Source organism: Danio rerio, chromosome 4 (genome assembly GCF_052040795.2).
Source record: "Danio rerio strain M-AB ecotype USA chromosome 4, GRCz13ab, whole genome shotgun sequence".
Lineage (NCBI taxonomy): Eukaryota > Metazoa > Chordata > Actinopteri > Cypriniformes > Danionidae > Danio > Danio rerio.
In genome coordinates, this window is record NC_141024.2 from 73,537,501 (window position 1) to 73,557,160 (window position 19,660).

At 39.4% G+C, this 19,660-nt stretch overlaps 1 protein-coding gene across 8 annotated transcripts in view; it reads right to left on the reverse strand.

Moving 5' to 3' along the window:
• Positions 1-9,639, reverse strand: part of slco1f3 (solute carrier organic anion transporter family, member 1F3) — a 14,474-nt gene extending 4,835 nt beyond the window's left edge. For 4 of the 8 annotated variants that reach the window (NM_001444035.1, XM_087245608.1, XM_087245605.1 and 1 more), the window contains exons 1-8: positions 9,186-9,630; positions 5,885-5,965; positions 5,648-5,789; positions 5,348-5,480; positions 5,085-5,191; positions 4,849-5,001; positions 733-831; positions 1-107 (exon numbers count right to left, since the gene is read on the reverse strand). The exon at positions 1-107 is cut by the window's left edge and continues 97 nt beyond it. In NM_001444035.1, the coding sequence (NP_001430964.1) occupies positions 1-107; positions 733-831; positions 4,849-5,001; positions 5,085-5,191; positions 5,348-5,480; positions 5,648-5,789; positions 5,885-5,959 (816 nt within the window). In that variant the 5' untranslated portion in view covers positions 5,960-5,965; positions 9,186-9,630. Of the gene's footprint in view, positions 108-732; positions 832-4,848; positions 5,002-5,084; positions 5,192-5,347; positions 5,481-5,647; positions 5,790-5,884; positions 5,966-7,755; positions 7,784-9,185 lie in introns of all 8 variants that reach the window. The other 4 variants (NM_001135684.4, XM_087245607.1, XM_087245603.1 and 1 more) reach the window with 2 other exon arrangements.
• Positions 9,640-19,660: the final 10,021 nt, after the last annotated feature.

Sequence of the window (19,660 nt, forward strand, 5' to 3'; positions counted from 1 at the left end):
GAACCACAAAGGAAAAGCAGCAAGGAGAGTCAACAGGCCAGACACCACATAACCCAACCACCAAGCCCCAACCCAGCGAGAGTCCTGCGGTGTGATGGTCACGCTTGCTAATAAGAAGAGAATATGTAAATAAATAATATAATTATTAGTAATATTTCAATATTTCAAGACAAATGAAGAACAATTTCCCTTGTTCTTAACAACATGAGGTTAAACAAAGTGATTGGACATTGAAAAAGAACGATTGGTCCATGTTTAAAATTTCTGTACAGAGGTCATGTTTTGGTCTTCGATTGATCTCACGTGGTCACATTTAGATATTTAAGAGAAAAACAATGCTAAAGTTAAGTGTTCTGCTTTGAAAATGTGCGATTCATAACAGTCATGTCTGTTTTTGTTTTGATTTCTTTAACTCGCCCAATGCCAGTCAATTTAGTCAATTATATTTCAGCACCCCATCATGTCTTGGTGGAAAACCAAGTATATGATTTATTCAGTCATAAAGGCTCTCAAATTACGCGTCCGCGACCAAAATGCGACCTTTGGTGCACAGAAGCAGCCTCTGAAATAAGACGCAGATTCAGAGTTCCGCATGAGGTGCTTGTGTTTAAATTCACTGGCTGGGAAAGAGTTTAAAAAGTACTACCTTGGTACACGTCAAAGTAATACTTAAGTCTTATAATATAATTGTTAATGTCCTGTAAAGTAGCTCTATGCTAATTTCTATCTCACCTTGAAACACTGAGTCAATATCCACATAAAGATTAGCACATAGAGATCCAAGCATGAAACCGAAAATTGGCCCAATCACTCCAAGTGTGTTCAGACAACCTACAGAAAAGAAACAAGTATTGATTAAATCACAAAAGGCAGGGATGTTCAAACTTGGTCCTGGAGGGCTGGTGTCCTGCAGATTTTAGCCCTAAACACACCTGCAAGGATGTTTCTAGAAAGCCTACTACAGGGGCGGCCAACCCTGTTCCTGGGGAGCCACCTTCCTGCAGATTTCAGTAGCTACCCATATCAAACACACCTGAATCAATTAATTAGGACCTGAACACCACGTGATAATTAAAGGCAGGTGCGTTTGATATGGGTTGCAACTAAAATCTGCAGGAAGGTAGATCTCCAGGACCAGGGTTGGCCACCCCTGGCCTAGTAAGAGCTTGATTAGCTAGCTTAGGTGTGTCTGATTGGGGTTGGAACTCAACTTTTTGGTCCCTCCAGGACCAAGCTTGGACATGCCTGACATAAGGGATATAGATTTTTTTTTCAAATCTAAGTATTAGCCAAAAATAACTCAATTAAACACATGCAGTTTTAAAATGGTTTATTATTGTTATTATTAAGAGAGCAACTTAAATAGGACCTGCCTGACAAAGCAAGGTAGACCAAAAAATCCCAAAATGCTAGACATCATGATTTAAAGAAACTCAAAATGAATGAGAAAGAATATAATTAAAATCTACCAAAAATTCATAAAGCCATTTATAGAGCTTTGGGACTTCAGAGAACAGTGAGAGCCAGTATCTATAAATGGCAAAAACATGAGACAGAGGAGAACCTTCCCAGGAGTGGCCGGCTGACCAAAATTACCCCAAGAGTTCAGGGACAACTCATCGACATTGGTTTGCATGGTGAGTGTTCATGACTCCACCATAAAAAAGACCCTGCAACATAAAGGCTTATTTTAGTTTTACCAGAAAACATTTTGATGATTCCCAAGACTTTTGGGAAAGTACTCTGTGGGCTGACAAAACTGAGACAAAAGTTGAATTTTTTGGAAGGTGTCTGTCCCATTATGCATGATGGAAAAGTAACACATTTCAGAAAAAGAAGACCAACAGTAAAATGTCCAGCCACTTCAACATGGGTTCTGCCGCAGGACAATGATCCAAGGCACACCACCAAGTCCACTTCTGAATGGCTGATGAAAAACAAAATAAAGACTTTTGAAGTGGAGTCAAATCCAATTGAGATGCTATGGCATGACAAAAAAAAGTCTCTAATGCTGCTGAATCACAACAATCCTGCAAAGATAAGTGAGCCAAAATACCTAGGGGGATGAACCACAACAGGAGTAACTGTAGACAAAAGAGGAAGCTGTCTGAAAGGGATGTCAAGGTGCTACCTTGGATTGTATCCAAAAATATAAATCTGCCGCAATTCAACTCTGTTCGAACTCAACCAATGATTCCACCAAATCTATGCATCAGGAGCTCCACAGGGTCAATATACACAGCCAGGCAGCTATAGCTAAACCTTTGGTCACTCATGTCAATGCCAAGCGTCAGTTTCAGTGGAGCCAGCATCGAAAATCTTGGGCTGTTTACAATGTGAAACATGTACTGTTCTCTGATGAGTCCAATTTCACAATCTTTCCCACAACCAGGAGAGCTATGGTGTGGAGATGTCCCAAAGAAGCATACCACCCAGACTGTTCCATTCCCAGAGTAAAGCCTCAGGATCAGTGTGGATTTGGGCTACAATATCACGGCATTCCCTCGGCCCAATACTTGTGCTAGATGAGTGAGTCACTACCAAGGACTACCGAACCATACTAGAGGACCATGTGCACCAAATGGTTCAAACATTGTATCTTGAAAAAGGGTGCCGCATATCAGGATGATAATGCACCGACACACACAGCAAGACTGGTGTCTTCCACAGTCAACAAATGTAAATATTACTGAGGCTCTTTGTGCGTTAGTCCACGCCAACTTCATGCCTGGCGGCCTGGTGGCTCTCCAGGAACAGGGTTGGCCACCACTGCTCTATTACATCTGTGTCTCCCACAGACACGGATACTACTCCAGACAGTAAAGTGTCACCCACAATTGAGGCAACTCTCTTCTCAAAGGGTGTCAGTTCAGCATCCCCTGTTGGGTCCACACTTTGACGGTGCGCCGCTGTTTTCCTCTTAACCTGCACCTCTACATCGGACCATTTCTTTTTTAATTCACTCACAGTGCGATGTTCAGACCCCACTGCGTTAACCGCGTCAGCTAAACTCTCCAACTCTATTGTTTTTCTTTTGTCATTAATTCCGGAGGACAAACTTGCAGAAAAGTTTTTCTCCAGTCTACCTCCGATAGGAGCACCTTCAATTCACCTTCTGTGAAGTTTCTCTTCTTGCTAGCTTTTGCCATTGCTTTTTCGTTTGGTTTTGCCAAAGTGGAGTACAAAGAGAATATGCATGGGATTCTGCGTACTCAGTGTTTCATATATCTAAATTTTTTACTGCCTACACACATTTACAGCTTTGTCCGTACTGAAATTTTTAGTATGAATTCAACGCAAGTCTTTGTACATAAGCCCCTGGCCTCTAGTCTGCAAGAAGAAAGGCTCAAAATCCCTCTGGCCACTGTACAAGGCTTGTGTCCGTCATTCCCAAGACGAATTGACCATACAAATAAAATATTGGCGTCTAAAACCAGGCGTTTCAGTTCTATTGTCTATCCCTTATAGTTTTTGATTTAGATATCCCTTAATAATAACAACCTTCATTTCAAAACTGCATGATGTGTTTAATTTTGTCATCTTTTGACTCATATTTAAAAGTTGTTCGATGATCTAAAATATTAAAGTGTGACAAAGATGCAAAGAAATACGAAATCAGTAAGAGGGCAACACTTTTTTTTAAGACTACTGTAGCTATATTGATTTGAGTGTAGTAATATTACTAACTAGAACCTAAAGTTTGATAAACTTTGATGTTGGCTTGAGAAACCCAACGTGACTGCGCTAGGACTGGGAATGGCAGTTGGCAGGAAGCACGGCGGCGGTTGCTAAGTGGTTGCTAGGCAGTTGCTAAAACAATTATGGCATTGTTAGGTGGTTGCTAAGCAGTTGCTAAAGGGCAATGCTCAAGTACATGTTTGATCAAATGCTAATACTTAGTAGGCATTTCTAGCATATGTTATTGCATTTAGAAAATTATTCATAGCATGTAGCTAATCGTTATTAGCACTTGGCTTACATTATCATTGTTACCATGCATAGTACACAGGAAGTCCCATTTGCTAGCATGAGTCAAACAAGCCAATGCCCAGGTCCCTACGATGTTCTGATGTAGAGATATTGCCATTTTTAAATGATTGCTAGGTTATACTGTTTTATTGCTATGGGGACATTTGACAGGTTAGTGATGATACAAAGCTTCTTGGCAATATGAGTGATCTTAATCAACCCCGATGTTTCTATGACAGTCTTTATGAGTGTCAAAAACTGGACATTATGTATTGCTGGTGTTGGGTTGCGGCTGGAAGGGCATTCGCTGTGTAAAACAAATGCTGGATAAGTTGGCGGTTCATTCTGTTGTGGCGACCCCTGATTAATAAAGGGACTAAGGGAATGAACATTATGTAAAAATGGCTTGCCGTATTTTTTTGAAAATACAATGCTCAATAAGTGTGAAAGTGATGCATGCAAAAATGGCTTGCCATATCAGTAAAAAATATGGAGTTTAAGTCAAAAATGGCTTGCCATATTGAGAAAAATAATGCTTAATTATTTATTGGAAAACTATAAGTCTGATAAACCTTAAAGATATAGCAACAAAATTTTACACATCTAAATACAGCTTTTGGCCAAATTTGGGGCTTGTATAATTTTTTAATATGCTCTGATTATAAAAATGTAATATTTAAAAATTTTTATAAAAAAAAAACAATAAGTCTTATAGGCATGAGGAGATATAGCAACAATCTTGAATGTAGAAGGCACATTTTGACCACATTTGGGCCTTGTGGCATGAACGGCTTAGGAGGAGATACGTTTGTTTTCAAGGACAGAGTAGTATAATAGTATTTTGGCTTTCTCAAGCCAACATAACAACAATCCTCTCACCAATGTAAAAAGCAGAGTTTTCTGGCCGTGCATAATCATCTATGAATGACATTCCCAGAGGGACGATGCTGGCTTCCCCGATCCCACGCATAGCGTTTCCCAAAAGCACCATCACCCACAAGGGTGACCTTCCAGATTCCTCTTGTTGGCATCCTAGACAATACATATAATAACTTTTAGGTATTGCATTTAACAATTAAATTATCTCATATGCTTCTCTACACATAATACATTACCAGAGTAAGGCTTTTGAAGAGTTTCCTGAGAGTCGGATGAGCATGTAGAGATCACAGTGAAATTACCAGCATCATTAGTGTGGGTGGCAGCTGTACCATACCTGTACCTGTTAGAAAAAAAAACAGATGCATAAACAATACATACTGTACAACCTTCCAAATATGATTCCTAAAGAAAGCACACTTTTAAAGAGTGGATCTTCATTCATTTCTTAATATGAATACACCATTAATGACTATGCCTTACTTTATTCAAAACTCACCGGCCCATAATGAAATGAGGTGAAGCCATTAGCAGTGTTCCTATACCCATCAGCAGAACCCCTGCTCCAATGATCTTGGGCCTGTGAAACTTAGCGCCAACATAGCTTACCAGGGTAATGACCAGTATATTACCTGGAAGCAGAATACACTCTCAACAAGTTATACATTATTTTAAAAGACACCATCAATCAACTGTCATATTTGTATGAACAGTAGTTCAGTCACATCACAGAATCAGTGGTCGACTCACTGGTATAAGCACTCATCTACTGCCTGAACCTCAATACATCTCAACTCACCCATTTCGAAGCTGCCATCAATGATACCAACGGTGGAGCTCGGGATCTCAAACCGCCTCTCAATCTGAGTGATGGTGCTTTTGGTGTAAAACCCCGTCAGGGATTTAGAGAAGTAACAGAAGGCGAGAGCGCCAATAAAGATCTTTTTAGAGACAAGGGTAGAGGGTTAAGCTACAACCATTACTTAATCAAATTATCAGCAAATAGTAGTTTCAGACTTGTAATATGTGGTATTGCCTTTAGACTTGTGGAGCAGCATTTGGTTTTCTGATTTCTGTCTGAATATTCCATCCCATATGGACTGCCTTCCATGATGAACTATTCGCCAGGTAAGAAGACAACATCCAGTGATAATAGACTAGCAAAGCACAAATTCCACTCTTACCCAGCCAACATTGCAGTGTGGGTCCAATGTGGGCCTCATATGTGCTTAAAGGCATGGTTCCATGCCTTGAAGCACACAAAGGCATGGTTCCATGTCTTTAAGCACATGGTTCCAAACTCTTAACATTTAAAGTCATGGAACCACTTGAGGGACAGTAAATAGTATGTTTTTGGGTGCATCTCTGTACAGAATGTGTAACGGAGGCCAGCTAGTAGGTGCTGTGCAGGTAAACCTCACTCCTCTGACCTCTAAAGGTGCTCTAGAGACAGACGCTAGAGGCCATGGACTTTAGCCTCCTTGGCAAGAGTAACCGACTCCAATGCAGACGGTCGCCAGTTTAATACCAGCTCGGAGTAGGTTGGCTGGTGTAGGACAGGCAGGGTTACATTGGTGCCGTGACCCGGATGGGAGTGAGGTTTAGGGGGGTGAGGGTAACAGAGGCCAGCTAGTAAGTGCTGTGCAGGTAAACGTCACTCCTCTGACCTCTATAGGTGCTTTAGTGACAGACACTAGAGGCCATGGTCTTTAGCCTTCTTGGTAAAGCAACCAACTCCCATGCGGAAGGTCGCCGGTTCGATACCAGCTCGGAGCGGGTTGGGTGGCGTAGGACCGGCGGGGTTACACCTGGGCCCCAATTGGGTTTGCCCACAGGTTCCAAATAGGACCCATCCAAATTATCTGATATAAATCTCACATATACCGTCGACTAACCATATTCCGTACACAACGATGTTCCGTACAGATTACGCTTTAATGCCAATCTCTGAGCAATTACTTACAGGTCGTAGGCAAACTATACATCTGTGTAATCTTTATTTCTCACTCTTTCAACCCAAAGCTCAACAGAGACCTTCCTACAATATGTTTCCAAGAATATTCAGTACGTTTGCTATGTTCACCTTGAAAATAGACAGTAAGCAAGCTAAAGAGTATCCTCCCAAGCGACTTCAAACAATGACCATTTTTGCCAATGAATTGAAGCTATGCGCCCTATACGGAACACTATTTTAATAGTGTACGGAACATCGTTAATACCTATCATCTTCCTTACGCATACAAAGTCAGTACTTTTCTCATCTTTTCTCAAAAACCACTGGTCCAAAAGACATCAATCAAAATTTGGTTTGCGCAATAGGTATTTACCCAGAGAATGAACACACAAACATGCTTATCTGGCTTTCAATGATGGAGGAGTGGGTCTAATGTGGAGCCTAACTGAGCAACATGCGTAAGACTCATTGTCTCACATATACCATCCTTGCTAAATAGTATTCAAAAATAGAATTGTCCCAAACTCTAGTATGTTTGAAAAAAATTGCCAGAACTCTTAAATTTGAAGTATGGAACCATTTATTGTATCACTTGCACTGAATTTTGACATTTGGTGAAAATGTATTGCACAAATGTACAATGTACAGAACAAAGTATTGTAAACGGTAAATGATGTCATACTTAATTCATAAGAAAAAGGTAAAACTGTACAGTATAGAAAAAAAGCATAGCAAAAATACATGAGATGCCAACGCAATCTCATGGCAATTCGTAACTTTGCGACCTAATTTGTACAATTTAGTACGATTTGCTCATCACCCAATGACGGTTAGGGTAAGGGGTGGGGTTAGGTGCCACGCCTCCTTTTTAAAAATCGTACAATTTTTTACGACTGAACTCGTACGAATTCGTACGAATTAGCCACTAAACTGACAAAACGTAAAATACTTACGTTTCCTTGAGAAATCGGGCTGGAGATGCTGCAACAGATAAAACTTTAAATCTGATGTTTTAGATGCATGAAAATAAACGTATCAGGCGTAGAAGATATTTTAAATTAATTTGGCAACATTTATTAGTACAAAGTAGAAAACAGCAATTCTAATAAAACTCTAATTTTCCAATCAACGAATGAGTTAAATACCTTAAATTGAGGCTTTAGATCTAAGAAAAAATAATTACATTTAGTTTTTATATTGACTGTTTGAAAATTGCTGAAGACAACTTTTAAATCTTAGTGGTTTAGATGAATTTATTAACAAATTCAGAACATATTATGCAGCATTTGTTTAAGTGAAGTATATTTATAAACTAATTTCAAGAGGATCACGTGCTTATGATTGCTTGCAGCTAGTCCCGCATTATCCAATTCATGATTCACCAATCAGACGATTCCTAAGCCACTATAAATACCCTTAGTTCCATATGACAGCCATTTTCATTTTGAAGAATCCCCCCCTCCACCCTACTCCTCCTCCTCCTCCTTTCCTAGATGTGTGGCACAGTGGCCCAGTGGTTAGCACTGTTGCCTCACAGCAAGAACACCACTAGTTCTAGTCCTTATTAAGCCAGCTGACGTTTCCGTGTGGACACGTTCTCCCCTTGATCACTTGGGTTTCCCCCAGGTTCCCCGGTTTCCTCCCACCTTCCAAAAACATGCAACTTAAGGTAATTGACTCCAAATCGGCATCATAGACATGCTCCTAGTAAGTAGTTGTTTATTAAGAGCAATCACTATGTGTTCATTAGCTACTACAGCAGGGGAGTTCTCCAGATCTACCTGAGCTCAAACTCCCCTCTATCCTAGCAAACAGGAGGGAGCCCCGGGCTCGAGGATTTTATTAGGTTAGGGCTCAAGCTTTAAAATCAATAATCAGCTAAGTGTGAACTCTTGAAGTACAACTTGTGTCATGTCTCAGCTTGTGGAAATATGCAGAGCTTAAAGAAATAGCTGATTTTACAGGAATTTACTTGCATCTTGCAAAATAAAATGTATTAAAGAGTGGTGAAAACACTGTTGAAACTATTTACAATGATCATTTTTGAGGATAAGTGAACATAGATATACCTTTTGAGGTTTCGTTTTTAGGAAGACGAAACTATTTAAATGTTTTAAACAGTTATTAAAATCATGCAACAGAAAAAAACATAGAAAAAACACATAACATTATAATTGTTACAGCTCTGTTGGCTAAATAGTTCATTACAGATATTATAAAAAGAAGAAAAGCTAGCTAACTAGTAATAAACAACAAATGTAGTATTATTGCAATATTTAAAAAGACGTTACAGTAGTTTAGACTAATGCATCATAAAATATAGAAATAGGTCTGAGTGCTCAAATAATAGAAATACAACTAATAAACAAAGTAAACAACTTACCTGTTTAAATAAAAAAGTATGATTGCCTTTGTTTTGAAAAAAAAAATAGCAATGTAAAAGATTTTCCAAGCTGGAAAAGGTCCAGATGAAAAAAAAGGTAAAAAAGGTAGAGAGAATCAAGTGCAAAAACAGCAGAAGGAATATTGGTACCCGAGGAAAAAAAAAGGCAAATAAAAAGCAATCGTATCATATATTGGCCTTTCATAAAAAAAATAAGGCATAAAGAATTAACAATACAAAGTAAGAAAGGACAATATATTTTTAAAAAGCACATTTGCCAGTAATAATCGATGTGGACTTAAATCCGAGATTCGTTTGCTTTAGTTTAAGCGAAAGAAAGTCTGTTCCAGGTACGGCCCAGAACATCGAGTTCAGGGGAGTGTCGAGGACATTGAGGAGAACCTTAACCTTATACCAACCAGACCACTTGATAACATATTACTGTATAATGAACAAAGCAAGATCAGGTTTGTAAGCAGAGTAGCACAATTTAGGGAAAATGTAAAGCAACCCTGCTGAAAAATTCTGCTTACAAACATTCTTATTCTTGGCTGGTTTTAGCTGGTCGACCAGCCTGGTTTTAAAGGGGTTTTGGCCACTTCCAGGCTGATTTCGATCCATTTCCAGCCTGGTCTTAGCTGGACAGGCTGGGAAATGACCAGCTTGACCAGCCTAGCCAAAACCAGCTATGTCTAGCTTAAACCAGGATGGTCAAGCTGGTTTTAGATGGTTTTAGCTGGTCACTTTCCAGCCTGACCAGCTAAGACCAGGCTGGAAATGGCTGGAAACCAGCCTGGAAGTGGCCAAAACCCCTTTAAAGCCAGGCTGGCAAACCAGCTAAAACCAGCCAACCATCCCAGGCTGGTTTAAGCTGGCTTTTGCAGAGAAATATAATGCAATATACAGAGCTGTTATTGATGAAGTTAATAATACCTAATAATCATTCCTTACATTTATATAGAGCGTTTTCTGGACACTTAAAGCGCTTTACACATTTTTGGGGGAATCTCCTCATCCACCACCAGTGTACAGCCTCCACCTTGATGATGCGATGGCAGCCATATTTTGCCAGACTGCACACCAGCTGATTGGTGGAGAGTGATGAAGCCACTTATATTATGGGAATGATTAGGATGCCATGATGGACTGAGGCCAGTGGGCAAACTTGGCCAGGATGGCGGGGTTAAACCCCTACTCTTTTTCAAAGCACATTATAAGGGGATTTTAAGGACCACGAGAAGGTCAGGACCTCGGTTTAACGCCTTATCTGAAAGACGGTGCTCAAAGAGCAGACCCCATCAATATACTGGGGCGTTAGGACCAACACTCACTAACAACACGTCTGGCAGCAACCTAGCTTTCCCATGTGGTCTCCATCCAGCTACTGACCAAGCGCAGCCATGCCTACCTTAAGTGGACAACCATGGGAATTCTAAAAAGCAGTTCCCGGAAAAAAAATAAGTGGGTGAGGAGGCTCTGGGTCAGGAAGCACTGGCAGGTCAGACAACCCTAGTTTATCAGGAGGTCCTTGGTCAGACAACCCCAGTAGGTCTGGGGCTCTGGGTCCTAAGGCACTTATGGAACAACCCTGGTGTATCAGGAGGTTCTGGGTCAAGGGGCACTGGAAGGTCAGACAACCCAGATGGATTTGGAGGTTCTGGGACAAGAAGCACTGGCACGTCAGACAACCTCGGTGGATCTGAAGGTTCTGGATCAGGACGCACCAGCAGGTTAGAAAACCCCAGTGGGGTAGGGGGATCTGATTCAAGAGGCATCAGTGCACCAAACAACCTTAGTGAGGACGATTCCGGTGGTTCAGAAGCCCTAAGTAGGTCACATGGCTTTGGTGGCACTGGGAGGTCACACAACTATGGTAGGCATTCGCGGGACTCTGGTGGAAGCTCTAGCCATTTCTGGGAGTCCGGTTACAGCTCTGCCTATTTAGGGAACTCAGATGGATCTGGCATCCATTCTGGGGACTCTGGACGACCGATCTATCATTCGGGGAATTCGGAAGAATCTGCTGACCTTATGGGCTTACAAACCTTGTCTAATTAATTCACACCCTGTTGGTGCAATCGCGTAACTTCTACCTCATTCAAAACAGATTTCAGTATCGTATTGTCAGCTTATTTTTAGGATGAATTGATTAGGTCTGTCCACACAACAGTGTACAACAGTGTGCGACAGAACTGTATTCATTTTAACTATCTGAGTTCTAGTTCTACAGTAAGAAACATACCTTATACCTTGCCTTCTAAATAAAATAGACAGTTAATTTATGGTAAGTAAAAATCTTAGCAGTAACTGTTAGCACTGGATTAATACCACCTAAAACAAACCCACAAATTTTGACCATAAAAAAAAAACAACACTTAGGAGACAATTGTTTTATTGTCAAAAATTATTAGGGACTAAACTGTTCAATCGAATGGCTTTGTGAACAACTTTGGAAGAGCTGCTGTTTGCAAAAAGAAATACAGCTTATGTGCGGGGCATTTCGGAAACGACTTCTGAGTGAAAACATAAAGGGTCTTGGTAAACTGTGAGGTGCTTTCATGATTAATGTATTAACTATGCTAACAGGAGGTTGCCAATCAACAGACATCAAACAGATTAGGTTAGTAAACAACCAACAATGGGTTAAAACTTCTATAGAAACTGGTAGGAAAAGAGCCATGCGTGTTGTTTGCAAAGAGTTTAAGAAGTCCTCTGTTGTAAAGACCAAGAAACTAAAGCAGAGAAGGACAACCGTGAAAATTATGGCCAGGTTACAGTGGTTGCACATGTCAGAAAGATATTAAGCCATGTAAATCACTGGTAGGCACAGACATTTGGGCAGTGGTTCTTGGTGATAAAGGCAAACAAAAAGGTGCATAAAGATAAGAATAAAAACTCTAGCGTCGTAAAAATGTTTTAGCATATCATAGAAATGACTATGAATAACATGCAAAGCAAGAGGTTGCTAGTTTTGTTCCAGACGACCCAACGACAATTTGTAACGTTTTGATTTAGTGGCTAATTCGTATGAGTTTGTATGATCTCGTTCGTACATTTTGGGAGGATTTGCTCACCCTCTTATGGTTGGGCTAAGAGGTTTTTTTCGAAATCTCCGCTCAAAAATCGTACATTTTTGTATGATTGAACTAGCCACTACACTGACAAAGCATAAAATAGTAGTGTTTTCTCTGAGATATTGCTGGAAGACCTGAGAGAAAGCTGGACAGCTTAAACATTGCCAATTTGGCAATCAACAAAGTCATAAGGAAGAAACTGACAAGGCGTAAAATAGTTGCGTTTCTTCGTGAGACTGCTGGAAGAGCTAAAAGAAATCTGGAGAGCCAGCAATGTTGCGAGAAAAGGCAAAAAGGCTCCAATAATGACAACTGGAACAACTGAAAGAAGCTAAAGAAGGTCATAAAGAAGGGTGGGGGGAGGTGACAAACATGATTAGCCAATTTGGATAAATCAACAAAGTCATAAGGAAGAAACTGTAAAGCAGAGATTCCTGTGTTCTCATGTCAACAGAAGTTCCTGGAGCACAGCCGACAGATTTGAACACTGTGCCAGTGAGAGGGCCAGCACAAGATTATACCAACAGTACAACTATGAAACATGACTAAAGAGAATGGTCTACAAGTTTTATACATGTTTTAGGAACAATGGAAATAAAAAAAGAGACCAACATTATCTAAAATAAAGACAACCTGCCAATCAAAAACTAATTTTATAATAGGGTTGAAGTCAGAATTATGAGCCCCCCTGTTTATTTTTTCCCCCAATTTCTGTTTAACGGAGAGCTGATTTTTTTCGGCACATTTCTAATCATAATAGTTTTAATAGCTCATCTCTAATAACTGATTTATTTAATCTTTGCCATGATGACAGTAAATAATATTAGACTAGATATTCTTCAATACACTTCTATACAGCTTAACTAGGTTAATTAGTTTAACTAGGCAGGTTAGGGCAATTAGGCAAGTTATTATATAATGATGGTTTGTTCTGTAGACTATCGAAACTAAATATGCCTTAAAGAGGATAACAATATTGACCTTAAAATGTTTTTTTTTTTTAATGAAAAACTACTTTTACTCTAGCCGAAATAAAACAAATCAGACTTTCTCTAGAAGAAAAAATATTATCAGACACACTGTGAAATTTTCCTGAATCTGTTAAACATAATTTGGGAAATATTTAAAAAAAGAAATAAGTTTAATCTACTTTTTAAAATCAATTAAAAAAAATTTTTTTTGCTTAATTGTTTTTTGTTCAATCCATCTAAATTTGTGAAAGTCAACTTTATTCCTTTAGGTTGTCCCAACTGTAAAAATGAGTGCACTTCAGTAGCACAATCTCATTTAGTTATGTTGCCAGTTAATTTGAAACCCACCACAGGGTGTCCGGTAAGAGACGTACAAGATGGTTTGGGTATGGGAGTAACCCGTTTATTGTCACCACAACTCAGTATGCCAAGGTTCTTGATTAAGTGTATATGTGTGTGTGTGTGTGGTTTTTGTTCTAACGTCGAGCAAACAGCTAACCGCAAAAGTGAAAGCGAAGAAAACCGCTAAATGAACAGCAAAAAGTTAAGCCTACAGCACTCACGATAATATCACAAAAGTCAGAAAACACACTTACTTTCATATATGCACACGACTTATAACATAAACAGGAGTTTGTCTTATGCAACGGCACAGAAAGCTTTGTTTGCGATCAGTTAAGCGTACTTTCACATCTGCCGAGCGCAGTGGGCGGGTTGTTTTGCTGCACGTAGCTCGGCAAAGCCGATAGGCTGGCTGCGTGTCTCTCAGCGAATGCTGATTGGCCGCTTGCCTTTCACTCAGTCTCGGTAACAGGGAGAGAGAATTGCGATCAGCAGAGTCAACACATTCAAGATTATAATGGCCTTTTTAACACCAACACAATTTAATTATGTGGAAGCCAGCATTTTTCGCAGTGAGTGCAGGGTTGTGGCAGCTCCATGTACGTGAACTCCAGCTTCAACAGCTCCATGTACGTGAACAAAAGTGCCAATCTTATTGGTGGAGAAGGTTTTGACGCAGCACATCAAAACAACAACAAAACAAAAATGAGCATGAGGCGTTTCTTTAAAAATGATGCTTTTACGTTTGCCGTTTTGCGCATTGGTGTCCACGATCACATTGGCGCCCTTTATTTAGTCATGAGGCATTAAACATTGATGGAAAACGCTTCGAAATCAGTCAGTATTTATTAAAATAAGGGAACACCTGATTGTGATGAACACTGTCTGATGAAGAGCCATGGGGCTCGAAATGTTACATGCTTTGTGTCAGCCTTTTAAATTTAATTAATTTGAATTTTTGAAGCTTTGGTGTTGAATAAATAGCTTTGTTGAATGTATAAAATTACCCTATTGACGTGATTCTTGCAAAGGTGCGTACGTTTTTTGCAATTATTTTAGATCTACCAATTCAGTTGAGAGAAATAACTAAGAATAAAGCTGCGGTCACACTAGCCTTTTCTCCCCGTAGACTTCCTTTCATACGCACGCAAATGCGTCAGACCAGAAACCATGCGTCAAGTTTTGCAGGTTGCTGCGGTGCAAAGTTCAAGTTTGGTGAACTCTGCCTGCGAAATCGCATCACTTGACTGCGTGAGACCAATCGAGGATCAAAACATGACATCTCTGGAAAGAAATCTAAAACATGGAGCAATCGCTCGCTTTTTTTAATGTCTAATCATCTTCTTTAATCCCGCCCCTTTTAATCCCAGCGCCATACGACAGAATTTCGCACACAATAACTCTAGTGTGACCGCAGCTTTAGTGAAGTTTATTCATAAACTAATTTCGTGAGGATCACATGCTTATGATTGACCACAGCCGGTCCCTCATTAGCTAACACATGATTCTCCAACCAGATGATTCCTAACTCACTGTAAATAACCAGAGATGCTAATTTCAGTTATCGTCGTCTTGAATCTCCCCTCCCACCCCTACTCCTCCCTCTTTTTTTTCTAAAAATGGGCAACACTGCAGCCCAGTGGTACAGCCACAGGAATGCTGACCTCTAGTTAAGCCCACTGCCGAGATTGCCTCTACTTCAAACATTTTAAATCTTCAGTCATATTTTTTCATTTCTGCTTGTTTTCAACACAATATTATGAGAAAAAATTTGGGACTAGGCCTTCTCAAACAGGTAAATCCCATATAAATTCCTTCCTTTATTTTCCCTCATTCCTGGCTAAATACATATTGATAAATGCATAGACAAGTGAATGCTAATCTTAAAAATTAGCGATATTTGAGGAATCTGTCATATTCTATCAACCAAATTGAATTATTTCAAAAGTATAAAGATATATTTTTGGCATGTAATAGTTTTGCCAATTTAGATCCCATATTTTCATAACTATTTGGTCCAACATTGTAAAACAACCCTATTGACCTTATTCCGCATAGATGCGCATGTTTCTGCAATTGTTTTAAGAACTACCAATTTCAGGAGAAATAATTAGGAACTCTGTGATTCAAGTGGATCACATGCTTATGATTGACCACAGCCGGTCCCTCATTAGCTAACATATGATTCTCCAACCAGACGATTCCTAATTCACTATAAATAACCAGAGTTTCTAACCTCAGTTATTGTCGTCTAGAATCTCCCCTCCCACCCCTACTCCTCCCTCTTTTTTTTCTAAAAATGGGCAACACGGCAGCCCAGTGGTACAGCCACAGGAATGCTGACCTCTAGTTGACACCACTGCCAAGATTGCCTCTACTTCAAACATTTTAAATCTTCAGTCATATTTTTTCATTTCTGCTTGTTTTCAACACAATATTATGAGACGAAATTTGGGACTAGGCCTTCTCAAACAGGTAAATCCCATATAAATTCATTCCTTTATTTTCCCTCATTCCTGGCTAAATACATATTGATAAATGCATAGACAAGTGAAGGCTAATCTTAAAAATTAGCGATATTTGAGGAATCTGTCATATTCTATCAACCAAATTGAATTATTTCAAAAGTATAAAGATATATTTTTGGCATGTAATAGTTTTGCCAATTTAGATCCCATATTTTCATAACTATTTGGTCCAACATTGTAAAACAACCCTATTGACCTTATTCCGCATAGATGCGCATGTTTCTGCAATTGTTTTAAGAACTACCAATTTCAGGAGAAATAATTAGGAACTCTGTGATTCAAGTGGATCACATGCTTATGATTGACCACAGCCGGTCCCTCATTAGCTAACATATGATTCTCCAACCAGACGATTCCTAATTCACTATAAATAACCAGAGTTTCTAACCTCAGTTATTGTCGTCTAGAATCTCCCCTCCCACCCCTACTCCTCCCTCTTTTTTTTCTAAAAATGGGCAACACGGCAGCCCAGTGGTACAGCCACAGGAATGCTGACCTCTAGTTAAGCCCACTGCCGAGATTGCCTCTACTTCAAACATTTTAAATCTTCAGTCATATTTTTTCATCTCTGCTTGTTTTCAACACACAATATTATGAGAAGAAATTTGGGACTAGGCCTTCTCAAACAGGTAAATCCCATATAAATTCCTTCCTTATTTTCCCTCATTCCTGGCTAAATACATATTGATAAATGCATAGACAAGTGAATGCTAATCTTAAAAATTAGCGATATTTGAGGAATCTGTCATATTCTATCAACCAAATTGAATTAATTCAAAAGTATAAAGATATATTTTTGGCATGTAATAGTTTTGCCAATTTAGATCCCATATTTTCATAACTATTTGCGTCCAACATTGTAAAACCACCCAATTGACCTTATTCCGCAAAGGGGCGCATGTTTCTGCAATTGTTTTAAGAACTGCCAATTTCAGGAGAAATAATTAGGAATACTATTTGATTCGAGAGGATCACATGCTTATGATTGACCACAGCCGGTCCCTCATTAGCTAACACATGATTCTCCAACCAGACGATTCCTAATTCACTATAAATAACCAGAGTTTCTAACCTCAGTTATTGTTGTCTAGAATCTCCCCTCCCACCCCTACTCCTCCCTCTTTTTTTTCTAAAAATGGGCAACACTGCAGCGCAGTGGTACAGCCACAGGAATGCTGACCTCTAGTTAAGCCCACTGCCGAGATTGCCTCTACTTCAAACATTTTAAATCTTCAGTCATATTTTTTCATTTCTGCTTGTTTTCAACACAATATTATGAGACGAAATTTGGGACTAGGCCTTCTCAAACAGGTAAATCCCATATAAATTCCTTCCTTTATTTTCCCTCATTCCTGGCTAAATACATATTGATAAATGCATAGACAAGTGAATGCTAATCTTAAAAATTAGCGATATTTGAGGAATCTGTCATATTCTATCAACCAAATTGAGTTATTTAAAAAGTATAAAGATATATTTTTACATAAAATAGTTTTGCCAATTTAGATCCCATATTTTCATAACTATTTGCATCCAACATTGTAAAACAACCCTATTGACCTTATTCCGCAAAGGTGCGCATGTTTCTGCAATTGTTTTAAGAACTACCAATTTCAGAAGAAATAATTAGTAATGATGAGTAATTCGAGAGGATCACATGCTTATGATTGACCACAGCCGGTCCCTCATTAGCTAACACGTCATTCTCCAACCAGATGATTCCTAATTCAATATTACTACTTCAGTTATCGTCGTCTTGAATACCCCCTCCCACCCCTACTCCTTCCTCCTTTTTCTAAATTGGACGACACGGCAGCCCAGTGGTTAACACTGTTGCTTCACAGCAAGAATGTCACTGGTTAAAGGTCCTTACTGGACCAGTCAACATTTCCATGCTGAGTTTGCATGTTCTCCCTGTGCTCATGTGGGTTTCCCCCAGGTTATCCATTTCCTCCCAAAGTCCAAAAATACCAAATTGACACCATAGACGAGCTCCGAGGAAGCAGTATATCTCTCCCTATAATCGGTCAATAGTCATGAACAAATCGGGGGAGTTCTCGAGATCTACCTGAGCTCAAACTCCCAGGGCTCAAGGATCTTATAAGCTCAGGGCTTGCTCCCGTGCCAAGCACACTTTATAATCAATCATCAGCTAAGTGTGAACTCTTAAACCAACAACTCTACAAGTGTGGCTGCGTCCACTTGTACCAGAACAATGAGGTCACTTTGGGATTCAGATTATTAAAGCCACAAATATTGTCCATGCTTAACCCATGCCTACATAATCCATACAGAACCTACATATCAATGTTAACTAGCTATAACGATTATATCAAAAGTGATTTACTCTTATAATATATTGGAATACATCATAGAAGAATGCACAAAAAATATATATAATGATTTCCCAATTTTATAATAATACTTACAAGTCCGGAGTCGTCTTCACATCAAGAGGAAGTGTTAACATTGTAGTTGAAACATGACTGTAATGAAGTTTACAGCCCTTTGGCCTCCGGGAAGAAGGAGGCGGAGAACCGACGGAGCTTTAAAATATTTTTTAATAACAATGACGGCAGCTCCTCACGGAGACTGCCGTCTAAACCAAAACAAACGGACGTCAAACTGAAAGTAAAATATGTCCGGGCCCGGTCCTCTCTCGGCTTCCTCTGCCGTCGTTCCTCCTTTTATCGTCCAGAGCTCCTTCCGTGGGATCCGAACCAGGTGAGCACCGCAGGTGTATCCACTTACGCGGTGGCCTCACTCCGTTCCCACGGCTCTCGGCCACGCCCCCTCGCCACAATGACCAAAAACAGCAACCTCTGAAAGCCCCTTTATATGCCTGCTCGTGTTTTACTAATCATTATCTAGCATTGAGTATTTATTTAACCATTTGGTTGGACAAGAAAAGTAACACATTCATTTGTAGAAGGTTTTAAGAACATTGTGTTTTTACATTCGTATCCATTTGAAGAAATAGAATTTTCTAGTTGCTAAAAGTAATTGTAAGAGCCAGTTATGCATAATTCATTTGTGATAATAATTTAGTTAAGGTTAAAACATGATAAAAATTGCAATGCATAATTTAGTAATTGACATAATTTAAAAACCTGTCATTTGGTATTTTGGCTTCCGACAGTGATACGTCATGAGGTCATTAGTTCATACGTTTAAGGCAGATTGCAGTTATGGATGTTGGAAGCAACACAGTTTTTTGACCGAGCTGATCGAGTCTGTTGTAACTTTGTATTTTTGTGTGCATTTGTTCAGTAAACCTTTTTTAAAAGAAGATTCGGTCTTACTCGCGTTTTTGCAAATACTGGTTGTTGGAATTGAAGCTGCAAAAGGTGGTACATAAGGATTTGCACGAAAGGTGTGCCACTACAATAATCTTAGGTAAAAATATGAGCTGAAATGAAATATTCTGTCAGTTAATGTTATGTTGGTTAGAACGTGGACCCTCCTATTATTTGTATTTATGTGGCAAAATGAATCAAACACTCTAAAACCAGAGAGGGAATTAACTTTACGCAGATATACATGAAGTAAATACGCCATTA